This window comes from Nicotiana sylvestris, chromosome 1 (assembly GCF_000393655.2).
Source record: "Nicotiana sylvestris chromosome 1, ASM39365v2, whole genome shotgun sequence".
Lineage (NCBI taxonomy): Eukaryota > Viridiplantae > Streptophyta > Magnoliopsida > Solanales > Solanaceae > Nicotiana > Nicotiana sylvestris.
The window spans coordinates 50,532,967-50,555,350 of NC_091057.1; the positions used below are offsets into that span (position 1 = coordinate 50,532,967).

Consider the following 22,384-nt stretch of genomic DNA (forward strand, 5'->3'; position numbering starts at 1 on the left):
TGCTTCGAGTTGTGGGAGTTGCTAATAATCACATTTCAAATCCCAAAATGGTATTATGTTAAATATAAAATAAAATGTAAAAAAATGTAAAGAGATAGTAAAAGTTAGTATAGTCATTTTTATTGCTAATTAATATTAAAAGATGAATTTTTTAATATGTGTGAAAAAATAAATAAAATGGACCGGAAGGAGTAACTCATTCAAACCTATCTCTATCAAATTTTAAAATAAATTAAAATTTGAATTTTTTTATTAACTAATGCATAATTATAAATTATACTCTTTCTGTTTTAATTTATGTGAACTTATTTTCTTCACATTCCGTGCTAAAAAAAGATCCTTTTCCTTATTTGAAAATAATTTACCTTTATGCAATGATTTATAATCACATAAAATATATGTGTCTCATTTTAGGGCTTTAAATATCTGGGCCTAAGGCAAGGGTTTCGCCTGCGTTACCTTAGAGCCGCCCTTGCCTAGCTCCGCCGCCCGGTTGCTCTCCAATCTACGGCGCAGGTAATCTCTCTCCCTCTCTCTAATATATATAATAGTATACAAAGTGGAAACCATAAGCATGTTGCTCCAAAAGCATTTTAGTGTCTGCTTAAGCATATATAATAGAAAAGCATTGCTTCTTAATTGTAGTGGCTGTTTTATTGGACTCCTCCGATTTGCTAGGTTTATCATTTCTATCTGTGAATGAGGTGACAGCTTTTGGGTGAAAGAAACAGTATGTGAATAGGGTAACAAGTCATTGGCAATACCTCTATTTGGATGATGATTTATTTCACTATCCTGTTATAGTGTTATTAAGAACAAGAATCATATTAAGGTAAACAGAAAAGCTGAACAAACCAAACCATACAATGAATTTAACAAGGATTACCTCAGTGAGTCAAGGAAACTAAACTTAGTTAATCAGACAGAAAGTGCAAAGTAGCCTGGGGCGTGACTGGGATTACCAGAGGCGGATTTCAGGATTTTAACTTGATGGCTTGTCCTTATGGTCTTATCAATAAACCCGTTGCACTTTTAAAATTTATGGGTTCAAAACGTGATATTAATTGAAATTTTAAAGATTTTTACATATATATAGCTGAACTCCGTATAAAAATTACTGGGTTCCGTTGAACCCGTAGATTGGTAGCTACATCCACCACTGGGGATTGCCCTCGTCCACTATTCAAAAATTAATTAGTAGAAGTTCGTGTTTCGAAGTTCAAGTGATTGGAGCATCCGATAGGCTTGTGCCTGTGCAACTCTTTTCAAATTTAACCCGATGCAGTTTTTATAGTCTTAATAAGTTTACAATTGGATTGTTTATTTTATTGCTATGGTCAAAGATCTATTACCTTCTCCAGTTATTTTCCAATTTTGAGTTGTCTTATGCTGAATTGCTGATTTTGCTTTTCTGTGTAGGCCTGTGGTTAAGGAGGTGCTTGGTCTGCAATCTTTGAAAATAAACACTCTTATTGATTATATTTCATTATTATGGATCCTCTGAAAGAACTTAGCTACAAACCTGCCCCAGAATTTGAGGAGGTCAAAAAGGATTCACTTATTAATCTTAACTCAGCAGACTCAACCGAGCTCTGGCTTATCCAATGGCCCTTAAATCAAGTAAGATTCACGGGGATTTCGTTTTCTTCCGCTTTTAGGATGTAATAAGGTGCATGTTTTTTTTTTACTCAATTCAATTCACAATTGGATAATAGGAGATCAAGGTACTTTCAATATCTATAGACGTTTAGTCACATTATCATAGTCTAATGTACATTATTCGTCTCTGTTTCAATCTTAGTTCTCTTCTTCACCCATGTATGCATCTCCTCGATGCCTTTGCTCATCTATGAGGTTTTGTTTTAATATTAAAAGGAAAAAAAAAGAATTTCTTTCATCAAGATAATTTTCTAATCCTTAAATTGATGTTTTGTCTGGAAATTGGGAAGGAAGGGGTAAAGAGTGGAAAATGATTAAGAAATTGAGACATTCTCCCTTCTTCGTGTGGTTAGGGAGCAAAGAAGAGATTTCAGGGAGGAAAATCAGCTGCTGAAGTCTCTAAGTGAATATTTGGTTGGCTAAAGATAAAAAATTACTTTATCAGAATAAAGGAAAAAAGAAGATTATTCAAATTAATAATTTCCCTCACTTTAGTGAAAAATACCCAATGAATCGAGAGATTTTCTGTCTCTGTTTCTTCTCTGAACAAGCAACAATAAGGGATTCCCATCCTTCCCTAGTTTCCAAACAAAGAGTGAGCTTACTTGAGAGGATTGGTGATGGGACATAGTAGAACATGAATTTTTTGACTTTCATGCACTGAAGTTACCATGTTCTGTGAGGTGACTAATTATGATTTGTTCAGTAATTGAATTTGAACAGAATCACTCTTAATGTAGGACGTGTTAGTATATTTTCAGTCACTGTCACTTATATCAGTTCTGTGTTATTGAATTTCCAATTGGCTATTCCAGCATCCAGATTTTGATGGGAGAGAAGTTTCGTTGAAGCTCCATCAAGATGGGCATATGGGCAGCTTTGAGGATTCATCTGGAAAGTATAGTCTTAAGAATAACATTTACATCTAATTGTGGTCATCTCCCCACCTCAGTGTCTCTAGCGTTCATATAGGCTTTTTAGGATAATGAAAGTTTCTTTCCTAACATTTTGCTTAATGATTGTAACAGGTAAATCATATGAAGTGGTCAGTTGTAGAGCGCTGGACCCAGATGTGACGGTCTTTCTATCTTCTGAGTCTGAGACAACAATTGGTAACTCCTACTCGGCATTTTCTTTCATAATACAAAGTTCCTTTGCATATTGCTATACTTTTATCTGCTTATTTACTCATATAATCTCACAACACTCGAAACGTGTAATGTCCCTTTGGATATGGCATCTCTATATGTTCTTTTGTGATGTTGTTCAAGTAAAAGCTATTCTATTGACAGATGAGGCTTCATGCTTCATAATCTTATTTTTCTCTGTTACGGCGTGGAATTAATTTCTGAGTAGGGCGGACCATTATGTTCTGCCGCGCATTGTTGTCATGTGAGTACTGAAGCTAATGTGACTCAGTATCTTTGATGATTTCAATTTGCTGTATTATGTTAATAAATATGACTTGCCCTTTTTTGTTTCAAATTTTATTGCTATCTCTTAATTGCGTGGAACTCGTACTGTATTACACGATCCAACTACTTGTGCTCTGCTTTTGTTTATTCTTGGTAAAACTTATTGTTGTTTCCGTAGTGTGAACCTCTACATGATCCAACCACTGCTAATTCCCAGATAAACAGCGAAAAAGGCTTTGAGCAGATTTTGACGGTGAATTTGTTTTTGAAGTAGTTTTGCGGACCGGTATAAAGAACTTCAACTGGTCAATTCTAAGATATTGGCTCCTAGATTGTACCTGTGACTCCAGTTTTTATTTGTCAAGGAAATTCGTCTTGGAAAGAGACTGAATAATGTGGACTGCATTCAAATAGTATAATCTAGTCAATTAGTGCCCACTTCTTCAAGACCGTCTCTGATGTCAAGTATAACGCTTTTTCTGTGCATGACTACATCTTTTATATGAAACTATAGTATGATCTTTTTACTTGGACAATAAACTATTTGTGTCATATGCACATGAGGTTCCTTCAGATGCATCTTTTCCCCCCTCACTGTTAACTTTGTCGAGCATCATGTGAGATGGTTAGGCGCACCAATTCTGATGCTTTTGCATGTTTTGGCAGCTGGGAAAATTTCACGGCGTGTTTCCCTTATCCGTTACCCAGAGCCAAGTGAGCTTAAACAGAATAGCATAAACTTGAAGCAGATGGCTCAGCGGTCATCTGCTACTACATTGACCAATTCATCTCGGCGCTTTGCAACTCCTACTCAAAGTAACAGGACTCGGAGTATGCGAACAGCGAGTGCCTATACTCCTTCCAATAGCAGAAATAGAAGCTCTCTGTCTGAAGCAGGGGAACCATCAAAATCTACCAAGAGAAAACACCGCGATGGCCCTGCGAAATCCAATGACCAATCTGCTCAAGATTCAGGAAGGGATCATAGTGCATTGACTTCAGGGTCCTTGGATCAATCTCATGAAAAAAAATCAAAGAAGAAAAGGAAAATTGATGGTTGAAGTGTTGGCTTATGTTTTTTCTGCGACATTGATTTCTCTGGCATTTGTTGTAAAACAAATATGTGGTTCTTGCCCACAGATGGTGTCTATGTAATGATTTAGGTTTTACATTTAGGGCTGCTCATTTTATGAGGTGAATCCCCACTGAATTTTGCATTGACAAGAAAGCTTTTTGTTTACCAAACACAGGAAACTAGAAATACTGTGCAAGTTCATATAAAGGAGCAAATACTACATCGAACGTCGAACAGAGCATAATTTTCGTTTTTAGGCTTTTTGTGTCTTTAGTTCATGTTTCGCCCCCAAAATGTAGTGGTCTCTGATCTGGTTAGGAACCATTTCGAATTTGCTTTAATACATCAGTAGTTTTTAACTGTAAATTTAATGCAAGTCGTTTTAACTGTAGACATTTTGCCAAGAACTGAGTCTATCATCGATTAGGTTGGGGTGGTTTGTTCTTGTGCATTCTTTGGATTAAGGCAAATTTGAAACTGTCCTTTATGGAATTCCTAGCTTTCTTTCTTACTTCTAGTGTCTTATTCTTACCGTGTGAATATCTTTTCTTTTTTACATGAGATCTAAGTGGTGATTATTCTTTCACTCTTTTTCTTTAACAGCTAGCAAATAAAGGGCAGGAAAGCTTCATAACAAGGAGAGAAAATGAGAAATTCTCACAGTAGTACCCTACATGTGCAACACATTTGCCATGCCATATTCAATTGATGGTTTTAATCAATTTACAAAATTTTCAAGAATTAACATCTGAATCAAAATCATTAATGATTTTTTCTTTTCTGTCAATTAACTAAATATCGAGAAGTCAAAATTACCACAACTTCACAACTTGCTGTCGGTTAATTCATTCATCAGCAACAAAAATTACAACAAAAACAGTGTTACCATTTTCAAGAAAATAACAACAAAAACAACAATGACACCTTATAATCTATTAGAAAGGAAGTGACCAATAATATAAAAAACACTTGCACAAAAGAAGTACAGAAAAGAAGTTGAAATCAACGTTCGGTTTTATTATAGAAAGTTTTGGAAGGAAATTAAAAGGTGAAATAGTCAGTAACACGAGTCACGTGACTCGCACGCGTATGATTTATTATACAAAATACACACAGGTGACAGGAGGCATGCAATAAAACACAAAAAGAAGGTTTCAAATGAGCCGAAAAGACCTCCAAGAAAATTACAACTCTCAGCCTTATCTTATTCACATTTCACACACCATTGTCTAATGTTCACGTGTAAGCTTCTCCTCTAACCACTATACCTACCAAATTACCCCAAATAACGAATCATGAGCTCATATACCAACAACAACAAACACAAAACACCAATCTTGAAATACACCAAAAACCAAACCCTAACCTAACCCCGTATATCACCATCTTTTCCAAAGCCCCAAGACTCGGACTTTTTCGAATTTTCTTGATACCCCTTTTCTATTTTTTGTGTTCTTGTGTATGTTTTTATATAAAGAAAGGTAGGGACTAAAGAAAAGAATTATTGTTGTGACTTGTGACCATGGATTCAAAGATTTATGGTGTTCCACTTTCCACACTACAAGGGACCACACCTCCTGCAAAGGTCCCTCTTTTTACAGGTATTAGAGCTCCTCTTACTGTTGATGATTCTGACTTTGAATACTCTAATGGACAAAAGAATACTAGTTCCACAAGCAGTTATTATGGTAGTGACACTGGTTTTGAGTCTGAAGGTTTTGTTAGTGGTGAGGATGATTTTGAGACTGCTTCTGAGAGGCTTTTTGCGTCTGACCCTGATGAGCAAAATCTTGAAAAAACTCATTTTGTTAACCAATTTGTTGTTTCTAGACCATTTGTGAAAACCCCAGATGAAGAAACTGGCAGCAGTGTGGGTGAAAATGATGACTCTAGGTCTTCTTTAACTGACCTTTATGCAGATTCCATTGAGGGACTAGATAGTAATGACGAATATATTGATAGACCTTTTGTAAAAGATAGGGAAATTGTTGATGGACTTGATAGTATTGATGAATATAGTGATAGGCCTTTTGTTGTGGATGGGGAGAATGAGGTAGCTATAGGAACATCGTTGGAGGGGTCTGATAAAGATGTTTGCTTTGCTGGAAGTGCTGTTGTTGATAGTGCGATTCCTTCGATTCCAACTCGAGGCATTCGTGCACACTTGTCTTGGGACAGTGAAGATGAGTACTTGAGCACCGGTTTACCAGAAGAGAATGATGTTCTTGGTGCCATTAGAATTCCGAATGATGTGGTGTTGGAGAGGTTAGATAGTGCCCCTAAAGTTAGAATCCCAGATGTTTCGGATGGCGAGGAGGGTGAATTAGAGCTTGGAAATGTGATAAAATCTGGAATGGCAGAGGACTTGATCTTGACTAAAGCAGAGGATAAAGCTGACATTGACACTGTTCAGAATCTCATAACGGAGGGAGGTGACGCCGATGGTACTTTTGAAGGAGGAGAAGTCGTGTATCAGGTTGCAAGTAAAGAATCTATTTTGTTGGGACAAGAGTTGGACAATGACGGAAAGCTTTTAACAGAAGCAAGTCAAATTCTTGATAGTAATGCTGAGCCAAAAAGTGCAGATTTGTTTCGTGATGTTGAGCCTTCTGATACTACTTACAACAGCCCAAGGGAAGAAAATACAGTATCAAACTTCAGAGCTGATGAATTGAACTGTGGAAACAGTGTCGTCTTGCTTACTGGAGCTTCGGGGGACAGTCAGAATTTAGAGAGTACGGAGGAAGAGATTTATCAAGGAAGTGATCGTCAGGATATTGCCACTGAAACTGAAACTGAATCTTGTCATAAACTCACTGAGAATAGTGAAGTAGATAGCTTGGAATGCACTGAAATTTCAGTACCGCCAACAGCTGAAGAACAAGTATATTCTAGTCCAAGCTCTTCATCAGATGTAACTTGGTCCTCCACAGTGGAAGATGACGTGCCAAAGTTATCAGATATAACACAACACACAGAGGATTGTTTAAATCCAGACTACTTAGAAAACAACGGCAAAGACATTGATCCTGTCAAATTGTTCAAAAATGAAGAAGTCTTACTCTTAGGTGAAAATGATGAAAGTTTGGATGATATGAAACTTATCATTGATCAGTTGGACCTCCGAATAGCCACTGCTGACTATGATGGAGAGGTCTCTCGAGGTTATTTACCAAAGGTTGATGGTGAGATTGTGACAGACTCGGATGAGGAGGTAGACACAGACGGAGAAAGTGAAGGGAAAGAGATGTTTGATGCAGAAGCACTGGCTGCGCTGCTGATGGCTGCTGCTGGTGTTGGACCTGAAGGTAGAAATGTTACAATTCCATCTGCTGATGGTACACGGGTTTTTTCTCTGGAGCAACCTAGTAGCTCGGGGTCCACATTTCACTCATCTCGGCCTGCTCAGCCAACCAATGCAGACAGTTTCAGCCTATCCGAGAATAAGACTGAAGGTATATCAGAAGAAATTTTGAGTGACGAAGAAACGAAGAAGCTTGAGAAGTTACAACAGTTAAGAGTGAAATATTTGCGGCTCATCCACAAGCTAAACCGGTCTCCTGAAGATTCTGTAGCTGCACAGGTCTTATACCAGTTAGTTCGTGCGGCAGGGAAGTCAGCCTCTCAAGCATCCAGCCTTGACTCTGCTGAGAAGGTAGCAATGGAGTTAGAAGCAGAGGATCCAGACAGTTTGAACTTTTCTCTGAATATCCTGGTTATTGGTAAAACAGGAGTTGGTAAGAGTGCTACAATAAACTCTATCTTTGGTGAAGCCAAATCATTAGTAGATGCATTTGTACCTGCAACGACAAATGTGAAGGAGATTATTGGACAACTGAATGGAGTTACATTGAACATCTTAGATACTCCTGGTCTCAGTTCTTCCCTGCCGGAACAATCCATTAACCGGAGAACTTTGCTGTCCATAAAGAAATATATGAAGAAACACAGTCCTGATGTAGTCCTTTATGTTGACCGCATTGACACACAATCTAGAGATCTTGGTGATGTACCATTACTGAAGTCCATCAGTAGATATCTTGGTCCATCAATATGGCGTAATGCCATAGTTACCCTTACACATGCTGCTTCAAGTCCTCCAGATGGACCCGCGGGGTACCCTGTAAGCTATGAAATGTTTGTTGCGCAGCGCTCACGTATCATTCAACAGTTAATTAACCACTCCATTGGTGATTCACACACGACGAATGCTGGGTTGACGAGTCGTCCATTTTCACTTGTTGAAAACCACCCACTCAGTCCAAAGAATGAGAAAGGAGAAATATTGCTCCCAAATGGAGAAAATTGGAGATCACAGCTACTGCTTTTGTGTTACTCGATGAAGATTTTGTCAGAAGTAGATTCTGTCATGAAAGATTTCGATTTTCCTGACCACAGAAAGCTTTTTGGCTTCCCCATGCGTTCACTTCCTTTAGCTTACTTTTTATCTTCACTGTTACAATCGAATGTTCATCCTAAAGCCTCTAACAATCAAGGCGGTGATGATATGGACTCAGACATTGAGCTGGCATATTCATCTGATTCCGACCAAGAAGTTGAACAAGAGTATGATAACCTTCCACCTTTCAGACCTTTGAGGAAATCTCAGATTGCAAAGCTAAGCAAGGAGCAAAAGAGAGCATATTTTGACGAGTATGATTACCGTGTGAAGCTACTTCAGAAGAAGCAATGGAGGGAGGAGTTAAAAAGGCTTAGGGACATGAAGAAGAAAGGCAAAGCAGAGATAGGTGATTACATGGAAGAAGGTGCTGACCAGGAAACAGGGAGCGCGGCAGGAGTAGCAATCCCATTACCTGACATGGCACTCCCAAATTCTTTTGATGGGGACAATCCGGCTTATAAATACCGGTTTTTAGAACCTTCGTCTCAACTTCTTGCTAGACCTGTTATGGACTCCCAGGGCTGGGACCACGATTGTGGATATGATGGTGTGAGCATTGAGGATCACCTCGCCATTGCAGGTCAGTTTCCTGCAGTAATAGCTCTTCAGCTCACAAAAGATAAGAAAGAGTTCAACATCCACTTGGATTCATCTGTTTCCGCAAAGACTTGGGAGAAAGGATCAACTATGGTGGGGTTCGACATTCAAACTTTAGGAAAGCAACTTGCCTACATTTTGAAGGGAGAAACAAAAGTGAAAAATCTGAAAACGAATAAAACAGCTGCGGGAGTATCCATTACTTTATTGGGCGATAATTTGGTGACCGGGTTGAAGTTGGAGGACCAGTTCGCCATTGGTAAGCAGTTAGTTGTGGTGGGAAGTACGGGCACCATCAGGTCTCAGGGTAATTCAGCGTATGGAGCTAACTTAGAGTTGCGTCTGAGAGAGAAAGATTACCCCGTCGGCCAGGACCAAAGTTCACTTGGCCTTTCTTTGATGAAATGGAGAAATGACATCATATGGGGATGCAACTTGCAATCTCAGTTCTCCATAGGAAGGAATTCCAAGATGGCTGTTAGGGCTGGATTAAACAGCAAGAAAAGCGGGCAAATAACAGTTAGAACAAGCACATCAGATCAACAACAGATTTCTATTTTAGGACTTCTGCCAATTGCTATAGCGATAGTGAGGGTGCTCTTCCTGCAAACAAGTGAAAAGAACTTAATATAGTTGTTGTATCTTAGACAAGTGCCAGTTGCACCTCTAATTTTGATGATTTTAGTGGCAGTTATTCTATTTTGCCTAATTAATAATTGCGGACCTTTCATTTCCTCTTTCTTAAGGACCATTTTACTTTTCCCTGTTAGGATTCTACGTACATATCATTTCTAAAATCTATTTTCAACTAATAAAAGATTATTAGAGATATAGAATGTTTGCTTGAAGTTGTTGTATTATTGATTGATAGCAAAGCTCATAGAGCTATGAGTTCTGTTTGCTCAAATTGAAAAAGACTTCGGTGATCACATATTTTCAATTGGATATTTTGAAATTTTATTTATGACTTGTCCGACTATTATATTGGATCTGCTTATTAGCTTGATTTTTTTTTTTTTTTTGCTAATTTATTTGATTGACTTTTTAAAGATGTACTAAAGAATGTTCTTTAGTTGTGATTTATTTTTGTTTTATTCTTTTCCTTTTCAGGAACTTTTATATATTAGTTTTCGTTTAAGATTTTTAAGTGTAAATGAGCATATTCATTTTTGTTGTGTATGTTTTGGAGAATTCATTTTAGGTGGAAAAAAATAACAACATAGTGGAACTCTATGGAGAATCATGAAGGCATGTCCTTTGAGCTTCTAGCTCCAACTGGTTTGGAAGAAGATGGTATGTTTTGTTTTTTATTTTTGTGTTCTTTATTCTTTTCGTCAAGTTATTTTTGTAAGTTAAATATTTTTTTTTTAAATTTTAAAATTAGTTTAGCCTTAAAATTGCTATTATTTTGAAAAAGCTTTAAGGTTTTAAAATTTTTTGTGGCTATATTAAACTTTATGCTTCTTGATGTTTCTTCAAGTTTCAGTTTTATGTTAGATTTTATGCTCTTTTGATCTTAAAATTTGCTAATTTTCTAAGCAAGATTTTTCGGGTTTTGCTTTATTTGATGTGGTTTATTCAGTACTTTGTGGGTTGATTTTTTAAAGTTGCAATTTGTTTGTTAATTTTATGTTATTTGGTTTGTTTAGCCTCAAATTTTACTTTTTATCTAAAAAGGAGCTTGTACGTGTAGGTTAGTTTTGTGCGGTAAACTTTGTATGCTGTGATCTTGAGCATTTTTTTTTATTTGAAGTCCTAATTTTTGTTTTTTATGCAGTTTTGAGTTTTGCACTTATTTTCAGACGTGGGTTATGACGATATCTTTTTATGAGGTACTTTACTATTTTTTTAATTGGTACATATATTTTTTTTAAGTTTTAATTTTTTATTGTTTCTTCTGTAATTTTTAACGGATTTTTTCACCATTTAAAGAAGTTATTGTAATCATGTATTAGAAGGTCGAAAATCCATGGCCTTCCAATGTGCCTCTTAGACATAATTTTTGTCACGACTCAATTCCACCAAGGATTGTGACGGCGCCGGACACCGCTGTCAGGCAAGCCAACCAAAATACTTACTTAAACTCTCGTTTTAATAATTTTAAAAATTATGATTTTCCTTTAATTTTACCAATAAAAGATAATCGTTTCAAATCAAATATGAATGTTAAACAGTTAATACAAGATACCCCATAATTATCCCAGAACCCGGTGTCATAAATGCATGAGCATTTACTAGGGAATGAAATAAAATACACTGTCCGGAATACAAAGTGGACAGAAATGAAAAACATAGTAAAATACTCTGAAGAGGACTCTGTTGGCTGCGGGTCGTCTCGATAAATGCAGCCCACCTAAGTCTCCATATCAACCATGCCGCTATGCCACTAGCCACATATGAACCTATGCAACAAAAATGCACAGCAAGTGTAGTATGAGTACGAAAACAACGTGTACCCAATGAGTATCCCGTCTAATCTCGAAGAAGTAGAGACGAGGGGTCGACTTCGACACTTGCTAGTGGTCCAATAATAATATTATAAATGCGATGAATCACGGATTTATTAAGAACAACAGTAAATTCAAATAAGTCACGAAACAGGTAAAAATTCCTTTTTATTAAAGAGTCTCCGGATTCATAATCCATTAATTAACAATATCTCAAGTCGGGTAGAGCGAATATCAATAAATCTCAAGGCAAGCAATACAAGTATGCGCAAATCATGCCGAGGTCAAACGGCCCGATCCAACATAAATGTAAAATGTGCACTACCGAGGGTCGAACGTCGTGAACAATAGATGCATCTATTACTCCGATCGCGAATCATACATGTGACGCGGTCAAATTTAAATAAACAATCACACTGGTCGCGAATAATACATGCGACACAGGTACACATAGAAATACATGCTCAAATAGCCAATTAAGAATTTATCGGGGAACATTTATCCAAATAAAAGCCAATTCTCTTTTAACGATTTAAGAAAATGAAGTTTAATCCTTTTAGAAATTCATTTACCAATTCGATAGGATTTAAGAAATTCAACTGTCAATAAGATTACAGATATTCCAAGTATAACATGCTTTTGGGTCCTAGACTACCCGGACTTAGACATATTAGTAACTGCGCACGGACTCTCATCACCTCGTGCGTACGTAGCCCCCACAAATAGGAGCACATAACCAATTATTTCACCTATGGAGATAATTCCCTCTTACAAGGTTTAGAAAGGAGACTCACCTAGCTCCGAAGGTCAATAACCGGCATTCCACGCCCTTCCGAAGACTCGTATCGATGCACAATGCTCCAAAACTAGCCAATAATTATGCAAATCCATTAATATATGTTCAATTGCTCATTACAATCCAATTCATAACAATTCCTAACCCTAATCGAAAAGTTGACAAAATTGCCCTCGGACCCACGTGCCCGGATTCCGAAATTTTTTGAAGATAAAGTTTACCCATGAACTCACAAACACAAATATATGATTTTCTCCTAATTCCATGCCCAAAATCGTGGTAAAAATCCGAAATATAAATTTCTAGGTCTTCTACCAAAAACCCACAATTCTCACAAATTTTCATGCTCTAATCCATATATAATCCAAGTATTTAACTCAAAACTAGTAGAAACCACTTACCTTGACATGGATGACAAAGATGGAGCTCCAAAATCGCCCAAAGATTGGCTCCCATGGAGAAAATGGGGTTGAAATGAGCTAAACCCCCATTTTAAACAACCTTACTGATTCCAGCATTTTCGCACCTGCGGTCACCTGACTGTTTCTGCTGTCCCGCAGGTGCGGGCTACCCTCCGCTTCTGCGGTCCTCCTCCTAGCCTCAGCTTCCACATCTGCGCTCCTCCTTCCGCAGGTGCGGTTACGCACCTGCGACAAACCGACCGCATTTGCGGCCCCAGCCTGGTCGACCCATTTCCGCTTCTGCGACCCAAGGGCCGCTTCTGCATCTCCGCACCTGCGGCCCAAACCTCGCAGGTGCAGTTACACCAGAAGGCAGCTGATCTCTTCTTATTCAAATTCCAAAAATTGATCCGTTAACCATTCGAAAATCACCCGAGGTCCTCCGGGACCCCAACCAATCATATCAACCAGTCCCAAAACACATTACGGACTTGCTCGAGGCCTCAAATCATATCAAACAATGCTAAAATCATGAATCGACCCCTAATCCAAGCTTAAGGAACTTTAGAATTTCAAACTTCTACATTCGATGATGAAACCTATCAAATCACGTCCGATTGACCTCAAATTTTGCACACAAGTCATATTTGACATTACGGACCTACTCCAACTTCCAGAATTGGATTCCGACCCCGATATCAAAAAGTCCACTTCCGGTCAAACTTCTCAAAAACCTTCAAATTTCTATCTTTAGCCAAATGACTCTAAAAGGACCTACGGACCTCCGAATTCACTTCCGATCGCGCTCCCAATACCAGAATCACCATACGGAGCTATTCTCAGACTCGAAATCCCAAACAGACATTGATAATGCTGAAATGCACTTCATCCCAAACTTATGAGATTCTTCCAAAATGCTAACTTCCACAATAGGCGCCGAAACGTTCCCGGGTATTCTAAAACACTGTCCGTACATACGCCCAAGTCTGAAATCATCATACGAACCTTCTGGAACCTTCAATCCCGATTCCGAGGTCGTTTACTCAAAAATCCAACCTTAGTCAATTGTTTCAACTTAAAGCTTCCGAAATAAGAATTCTCTTTCCAAATCAACTCTGAACTTCCCAGAATTCAATTCCGACTGTGCGCTCAAGTCATAATACTTGAAGTGAAACTGCTCATGGCCTCAAACTACTGAACGACGCGCTAGAGCTCAAAACGACCGGTCGGGTCATTACATTCTCTCCCACTTAAACATACGTTCGTCCTCGAACGTGCTACGAACTGCGGTGGAGTTGCCCGAAATCACTATTTAACACCTCGAGCCCCTACTCGTGCTACCACAACTCAGCTGGGCACCCTAGCTTAATCAATCTGAAGATATCCTTTTTCACTTAAGCAAATAAGCCTTAGAGCCCAATTCCAACATCCGGAATTCTTTGCCAGGCCTGTTCCAGCATATGCCCACCGTATCAATAACTACATGTAGCACCAAAACATGACTGCATACCTTAGCTGAATTCACACCTTGCACCACTTTACTCATAGGACCACAATAACATTCTCTGATCAAATTATTCGAAATTCCATGAATCTAATACTCTCATTGCACCTCATGACATACATAGGTCTTACTCAATACCGCCGTAACGGAAAAGATGTGTAGAAATTCATAACCAACTGCTGAATCAACAAATCATTGAGTCTATACTCCTGACAAGAACTATCACCTCATTCTGAACCAAATAATGGTCTTAGCTTTAATATACTTCATATAATCAAATTGCACTGATCCTAAATCTAATGATCTCGTCTCACCCAGTACGAACTGCTTAGGCAATAAGCCACCTTGACGTGACCAAAAGTCTCATATGATGCCACAATGCGCCAATGGGCTACCAACTTGAACGCGATACAAAAGGAAAGCGAACTCTGAAAAGGAAATCCAATTACCCCGCTCGCGAATCATACATGCGACGCGGTCAACATAATTAAACAAACACCCCGACTACTCTTCCATAAGGAGCACATTGCTGAAATGAACACATCTGGCCTGATATAGAGAACATATTCACATTTAAATCCATCCACATACCTCAAGCTGATTCTGATCGCACTAAACTACTTTCAAAGGTCCATAATAACTCCCTTTTTCTCATAATACACAAGAACAACCATCATAACCGGAGTAATCCTCCACAGTCCACAACCCAATAAACCGAGTGCCCTTCAGGCATCAATTCTCAATTTAACAACATCACCACAATCTTCATACTTGGTTTAACTCTTCAATCAATCAAGTGACTACATGACACACTTATACAACCTCCCCGTGGGGCACGCTCCCACAACCTTCCATAACAGATAAAAGGTATGTACATCCAAACCACCGGCCGCACTAACGCTGAAAAGCGATCAAGAATCCTTAACCAGGATGCAAAGCTTTTTCCACAAAACACCGACCTCAGGTGACACTGAAGACAATACCAACTTACTTTAAACATCCAAAGTCCTTTCCTGCTCATCCGAGCTCGTGACATCCTTGTCAACAGCGAACTGCAACCTTGATCCTCACTTCCAATTCCATACCACTCACTGCACCCAACATGCCAATATACGATAGAACATGATTTTTCATCATAACTCCGGAACCACTACTATATTAATACTACATCATATAAATTTTTTTCACTTAACTCATTTCAGGAGAACCATCGCAACACACAGGTGAATTCTCATAACCGTAGAATATGCAAATCTCTAAGTAGTGGTCTAAACCACCCTAACCCCTCCGGGATCTGCCTACACATAACAAGGCCATAATACTCGAATACTTCCAAATAAAATCAATTAGGAGGCCGTAAAGCCTCGCACGTACCACCACAAATCACATGCATAACTTAATCACGCTGAAGAAACTGATCACCGCAACTATTATGCCAATTCAACCATGGCCAACCAATCTAACTTCTTCTAATTCATCCTTAACTTGCCTTAGAGATAATAATAGCTCCATCCTTATATTACCAACCTAAATCCGCACTCATCTTGAGTGACTTCATTCCACGAGGCCACATTGTCTCCAAACCCATGAACCGTCTCATACCTTCCTTGTGTGCACATTCACATCCTCAACTGGTATGCCCATTCTGATAATCCCTCTATGAATCCGAAGTCTTTTCTCGATTTCCTCCCAAATGCTACACTGCAAGTCAAAACATCACAGAAAGTTCTGGGCCTCTACTCATAAGTTGCTACAAAAGCTTGCTTCCTAACCGTACCTATAGGCTCGCAATCATTAGGCACCACACTTTACCCCTTTGAATCCACTAGGACCGTTGTTGAGATCCACCCGCTATGACTTGGCCCCGAATATAATCAACTCCATGAATCTTCTAGCACATGAATACCCTCTCGACGAAGCACCCAGCCGAATCACTTTCCTTGAAACCCGCATCTATACAAGGCATAAATCCTGAATCCTTCCCCAAGTCTAAACATGAGTTGATAAGGCCAACCATATCACACCTTTAACAATTCCTTTGCTCAAATTACCTCTTATGTTCCTTTCCCTTAGCTGAGATAACCCATCAATATGCTAACGACCGGAAATCTCACAAATAGACGATCATGCAATCCAACCGTAGGCGGTGGGACTCTCCCACTTAGCTTGAAGCCACAATTACATGACTCTGGAACCCACCAATATTCTTTATCTCTTATTGACATAGCCTTGCACAATTAAATCTCCAGATTCCTTGAAATCCTTCCATTAACACTTCATGAACACTTAGAATTTCCATCAATATACACATGTTCGACCTCTTACCGGATGGCCAGTAAAATCCTTAGCAGAAGATTCGCCAATCATGCGACCGCTAACCTGCTCATAGGGGATAACCCACCTGTGGAAATTACCCACTACGACATCAATAACCCATCCTAAGCCCATGCTCATTCACCAGCTGCACAAGTCCATTCACTTCTCGTGGACATTGATTAAATGAGCGACTATATCCTTCCAATTCAAAATTATGTTGTACCCTTCTTCATATCAAGCAACTCCTTCCGACGTATCCAATCTCCTACTGCATAATAGCCAATACTTCAAATTAAATCCATAGACCCCAATCAACAATCACTAAATTTCCCAAATCATTCCAAACTCTCCTTAAGGTGCGTAGTCATCCTACCACAAAGCCCATATGCAACTCCGCCACTCTCCCACTTTGGCAGAACTTACCCCTTTAATCGACAACTCGACCTTTGTTTCTTATACCTGGCCTTCTAGAAATTTTAACCACCGCCTGACACTCCCCACATGTCCTTTCTCATCTTGGCTGCTCAGTTGTTGCCTTAAATAAAATCTATCTTCGTAGCACTTGAACCCACAAAATTGCTACTAACTTTAAACATTTCTGAAGATCATCTTTCTCGATCCGTCAACATTAGAAACACCAATTCAATCATGAACCACCGCACCCCGCGATATCTAATAGTCATTTCTCCAATATTATTTCACAATATCTTACCCCAAAGGCGAATTGTAGAAGACCATAACACCGGCGAACTTAACACATACAATCGAGGACGACGACATTACATCGCAGATAACAATTCCACCACGCTCGAAAATACCAAGTCTCGTTACTCCATCACCCCAAATCCAGACATTCATAGGCCAATTGTTTTTCCTCTGCCGAAAATGAAATATCAGATCTCTGGATCGTGCACTAAGTGGACTTCCTTTCAAATCATTTACCACCCCAACACATAGGCAAGCATCCTATCATCAAATCAATACTGTGCGATAACCAATCATGAGCATCATAACAACCTGTGCATAGCCTTCAAGCTCTTAGAAGCACAACTACCGATCTGAAACGATAGAAAAATCCTTTCGCAAGGCGACGACAATAGCCCAACCAACTATACTGGGAGAAACATCCTGCACCAACATCTGTGGTAGCATTACAATTCTTCAATTCTCGATTTATAACAAGCAGTTCACATAACATAAGATTGAATAGGAAGGAAATAAAGACATAAGTCTCAAGGGATTAAACCGCACGATGAGGAATCAAGAAAGAAAAGTGCTCCTAACAGCCCTGCAGCCTCTCGAAGATAAGTACAGACGTCTTCGTACCGATCCACAAGATTCTACTAGACTCGCTCATGACTCGTGAGACCTAAGAGAACCTAGTGCTCTGATACCATGTTGTCACGACCCAATTCCACTAAGGGTCGTGATGGCGCCGCACACCGCTATCAGGCAAGCCAACCAAAATACTTAGTTAAACTCTCGTTTTAATAATTTTGAAAACTATGATTTTCCTTCAATTTTACCAGTAAAAGATAATCGTTTCAAATTAAGCCTATTAATCGGGCCAGGTTGACCCGTTTTTTGCCCGCTTCAACCCGGGTCAGCCCGCTACTGTTCACTATTGGATAGATTGGGATGGGTTGTTTAGGGGGGTGGGTTGTGGATGTTCACATTTAGCTTAACGATGCACCTAACCCGCGTAACCCGATATTTCTTAACGGGTTGAACATGGGCTGCAGCCCGTTAGTAGCCCGATTACCGTTGAATTTTTTTTTAAATTTAATTGGACCGTTCCCAATGGTCAAATTGAGAAATGACCATTGGGGAACAGCTAGATTTTGTAAAAATGGTCAATTTCGGCCCCCTCAATTAAAAATATAGCCCTCACACCCCTAATAATTGCAAAATTACTTTTTTAACCTTTTAAAATCTATAAATAGCCCCCCTTCTTCTTCATTTTCTCACAATTCACTCTCTTACTACTCTAATTCTCTCTCAAGTCTCAATTCTCTCTTGATATTATAGTTCTTAAATTGTCAAATCTCAAATTCTCAATTATTTATTATTTAAAGTTTCATCAATTATTTAGTTTAGCCATTACAAAATTATTATTATCAAATATCAATTATTTAAGTGAAGTATGGTATCAAGTATTCAAGTATTATCAACTATCAAGTTTCAGTCTATCAATTGAAGTTTGAATTTTTATATCAAAAATTCAAAATTAGTGCGGCATAACTCGTTCCATCTCTTTCTCTTATTTGGTGTACACTTGTTTTATTATTTAGAATTATTAATTTAGTTTCTTAATTCAATTTCTTACTTTAATTACTTACTTTAATTTCTTAATTTAATTTCTTACTTTAATTTCTTACTTTAATAGTTTAATTTATATAATGGATTTACTTGGAGCAACCAAAAAAGCGTGCACTAGTAGAGGTGGTAGTAAGAAAACTTCAAAAAGAACAAGAGGTGGTGTTGGTTCTTCTAGTAGCTTTACACATATTTCTGAAAGTTCACCTGGAAATTTAAATGTAGATTATGAGCGAATGCAAGAAAATTATGGTGTAGATAATGATTTAGATGCTTTGTTAGATGGTATTCATCACCCGATAATCTTGAAACACCACCACCTACACCTAGTAATGCTAGTCAAACTCAAAATGTTAGGGGTGCAACAAGTAGGCCTCCTCTCCCTATTAAGAAGAATCAACGATTAAGAAGTAAGTGTTGGATGTTTTTTGAAAGACTAGAAGATCAAAAAAATTATGTAAAATGTAAAATTTGTAGTGAACATTATAAACATGAGCCCGGTAAAGGGGGAGGGGTCAATTTCGTAGGCATATGGAAGAGAAACACCCTGTTGATTGGGGAGTAGATGAGTCATCTAGGCAACAAAGACTTAACCCGAGTACTGGGGAGTTATTTGGGAAATACGATATTAAGAAAGATCGGAAAGAATTAGCTAAAATGATTGTTTTAGGTTGTTTCTTCTACACCGTATCTTGTTACTTATATTCAAAGAATTTATAACCCTATGTTTAAAGGTATTCCTAGAAGTACTTGTAGAGCTGATATCTTTAGGCTTTTTGGACAATATCAGACATATATACGTTATTTGTTCGCATGTCTTCCTTGTAAAGTTTCTCTTACTTCTGATATTGGTCATGCTGTGAATGGAAATGATTATTTGACTGTTACATGTCATTGGATAGATGATAATTTTTGTATGCAAAAACGTATTATTTCTTTTAAATATGATGAAGATCAAAGTCATACTGGTGCATTTATAAGTAATACTATACATGAAGTTGCTATATTTTATAATCTTGCAGAAAATGTTTTGTGTATGTCATTTGATAATGCTTTTAACAACAATGCTGCTATTACAATATTAAAATTGCATCTATACCCATCACTTTCTGAAATATTTCATGTTAGATGTGCATGTCATATTTATAACTTGATTGTGAAGAGTGGCCTTGAATTATTTAGAAATGAAATTACTTTAGTTAGGAGAGCTGTTGATGTAATTCAAGGAAATAATAGAAGTGCTATATTAAATGTATTTAAGGAAAAATGTGTACACTATGGACTAAAACCAAGACTCATGTCTGAAAAAATAGTTACTATGTGGAATTATACTTATTTGTTCTTAAGATGTTGTTATAAATATAAAATGCCTATAACTGAAGTTGCTAATTCTCATTGTACCGATCCTAACCGTTTGTTAACATCTAGAACTTGGGAAGTCATTCATGATGTTGTACAATTTTTACAAAAATTTTATGTGGCTACGCTTGAGTTTTCTGGAGCTTATTATCCTACCATTTCAAATGGTTTAGTTCATATTGCTGAAATTTCTCTTTTACTACATAATTTGAAGTAGAAAGAAGGATATGCTACTGTTGTTGAATCTATGCTAGATAAGTTTAAAAAGTATTTCTACCCAATTCCCTATATTTACCTAATTGGTGCTATTTTAAACCCTACTGTCAAAATGATAAAGTGTCGCCAATTAATTAGAGCTTTATATACTTATATGGATATTGGCCCAACTGAAACTCCTGATATTGACACTTATATTTCTGAGCTACACACACATTTACAAACTTTATATAATTATTATGCTAACATTATTGATGCTTCTTCAGTTGTAGATGCAAATATTCCTTCAACTAATCCTTCAACATCTGGAACAACTATGGATGATGATGATTGTATTCAAGATTATCAGATTTGGTCTACACTAGGAGAGCATCAACAAACCAGTAGTAGGAATATTGATGAACTACAATTCTACTTGCAAAAGTCACCAGAGCCCATCACAAAGGATTTTTTACCGCTGAGTTGGTGGAGGAGCAACTCAAATCAATCTCCTGTTCTTTCGGCCATGGCTCGAGACGTGCTAAATGTGCCGATTTCAACAGTCGCATCAGAGAGCGCATTTAGCCAAGCAAGACAACAACTAGGAGATACTCGTCATGCATTGGGCAGCAACGCTTTCAAAATTCTAGTGTGCTTCAGAGATTGGATAAGATCAGAACGACGAAATCAAGGGCGTGATGAGGTAGACGAAGAGGAGGACCAAGAAATTGGAGATATAATGGTTTATGGTTCCGATTCAACCAATGCCGGAAACCAGGAACCTCATGTTGACATGGAAGAACTTACAAAAATGATGCAAAGCATGTGATGTACTATTTCTTATTTTTTATAATTATTATAAACTTTTAATTTGCAAGTTCAAAAATAAAAAATCAAAAAAGAACTTGCAAATTAATTTGAAGTATTAAAAATATAAATGAAAGCCTTCGGAGTTTGTTCCTTATATTGCCTATTGGTTTTATACTCTTATTAAATAATTTTTTGTAGCCACTTACTTTCTAATTTCGATTTTATAATTTTAAAATACAAATTTCAAAACTTTAAACTTTAAACTTCAAAGTTTAATTCTAACCCTTAACAGTTTGCAATTACTTAACTATCAATAACATTGAATAAAAAAAATAAAATTTAATTTTAAAAGAATAACTGGAGCCCGGCCCACCCGAACCCGCTAAGTCCAAACCCGTACGGGTCCTAAAAAACTCGGATTTTCCCAACCCACTAAGAACCGGTTATCCTAGCCCGTTAACCAACCCACCCGTTAACCGAACGGGATGGGGTTTTCCTCGTTCAGCCCGTCCCAACCCGCCCGATAAACACCCATATTTGAAATCAAATATGAATGTTAAGCAGCTAATACAAGATACCCCATAATCATCCCAGAACCCGGTGTCACAAGTGCATGAGCATTTATTAGGGAATGAAATAAAATACAGTAACTGTCCGGAATACAAAGTGGACAGAAATGAAAAACATAGTAAAATACTCTGAAGGGGACTCTGCTAGCTGCAGGTCATCTCGATAAATGCAGCTCACCTAAGTCTCCATATCAACTATGCCGCTATGCCACTAAGCCACTAGCCACATATGAACCTGTGCAATAAAAATACACAGCAAGTGCAGTATGAGTACGAAAATAACGTGTACACAATGAATATCCCGTCTAATCTAGAAGAAGTAGAGACGAGGGGCCAACTTCGACGCTTGCTAGTGGTCCAATAGTAATATTATAAATGCGATGAATCACGGATTTATTAAGAACAACAGTAAATTCAAATAAGTCACAAAACAGATAAAAGTTCCTTTTTATTAAGAGTCTCCGGATTCATAATCCATTAATTAGCAATTATCTCAAGTCGGGGAGAGCGAATATCAATAAAT

General features: G+C 37.9%; 2 protein-coding genes and 1 long non-coding RNA gene across 4 annotated transcripts; all 3 read left to right on the top strand.

Moving 5' to 3' along the window:
• Positions 1 to 413: 413 nt before the first annotated feature.
• On the top strand, positions 414 to 4,319 carry LOC104220760 (mediator-associated protein 2). 2 transcript variants are annotated; one of them, XM_070153037.1, is made up of 5 exons: positions 414 to 516; positions 1,420 to 1,620; positions 2,475 to 2,557; positions 2,688 to 2,771; positions 3,741 to 4,319. In XM_070153037.1, the coding sequence occupies exons 3-5, from the start codon at positions 2,521 to 2,523 to the stop codon at positions 4,133 to 4,135; spliced, it is 516 nt and encodes a 171-aa protein (XP_070009138.1). In that variant the 5' UTR covers positions 414 to 516; positions 1,420 to 1,620; positions 2,475 to 2,520; the 3' UTR covers positions 4,136 to 4,319. The 2 variants fall into 2 exon arrangements, with proteins under 2 accessions (XP_070009138.1, XP_070009113.1); XM_070153012.1 differs by having other exon boundaries at positions 425 to 516; positions 2,475 to 2,552; positions 2,687 to 2,771.
• A 1,000-nt stretch (positions 4,320 to 5,319) lies between these two features.
• Positions 5,320 to 9,881, top strand: LOC104220761 (translocase of chloroplast 159, chloroplastic). The gene has a single exon (XM_009771689.2). It carries the CDS (start codon positions 5,672 to 5,674, stop codon positions 9,779 to 9,781), a length of 4,110 nt encoding a protein of 1,369 aa, XP_009769991.1. The 5' UTR covers positions 5,320 to 5,671; the 3' UTR covers positions 9,782 to 9,881.
• A 402-nt stretch (positions 9,882 to 10,283) lies between these two features.
• Positions 10,284 to 21,297, top strand: LOC138879527 (uncharacterized). Its single transcript, XR_011402698.1, has 3 exons — positions 10,284 to 10,441; positions 10,926 to 10,980; positions 20,770 to 21,297. It is a non-coding gene; the product is annotated as an uncharacterized lncRNA (long non-coding RNA).
• Positions 21,298 to 22,384: the final 1,087 nt, after the last annotated feature.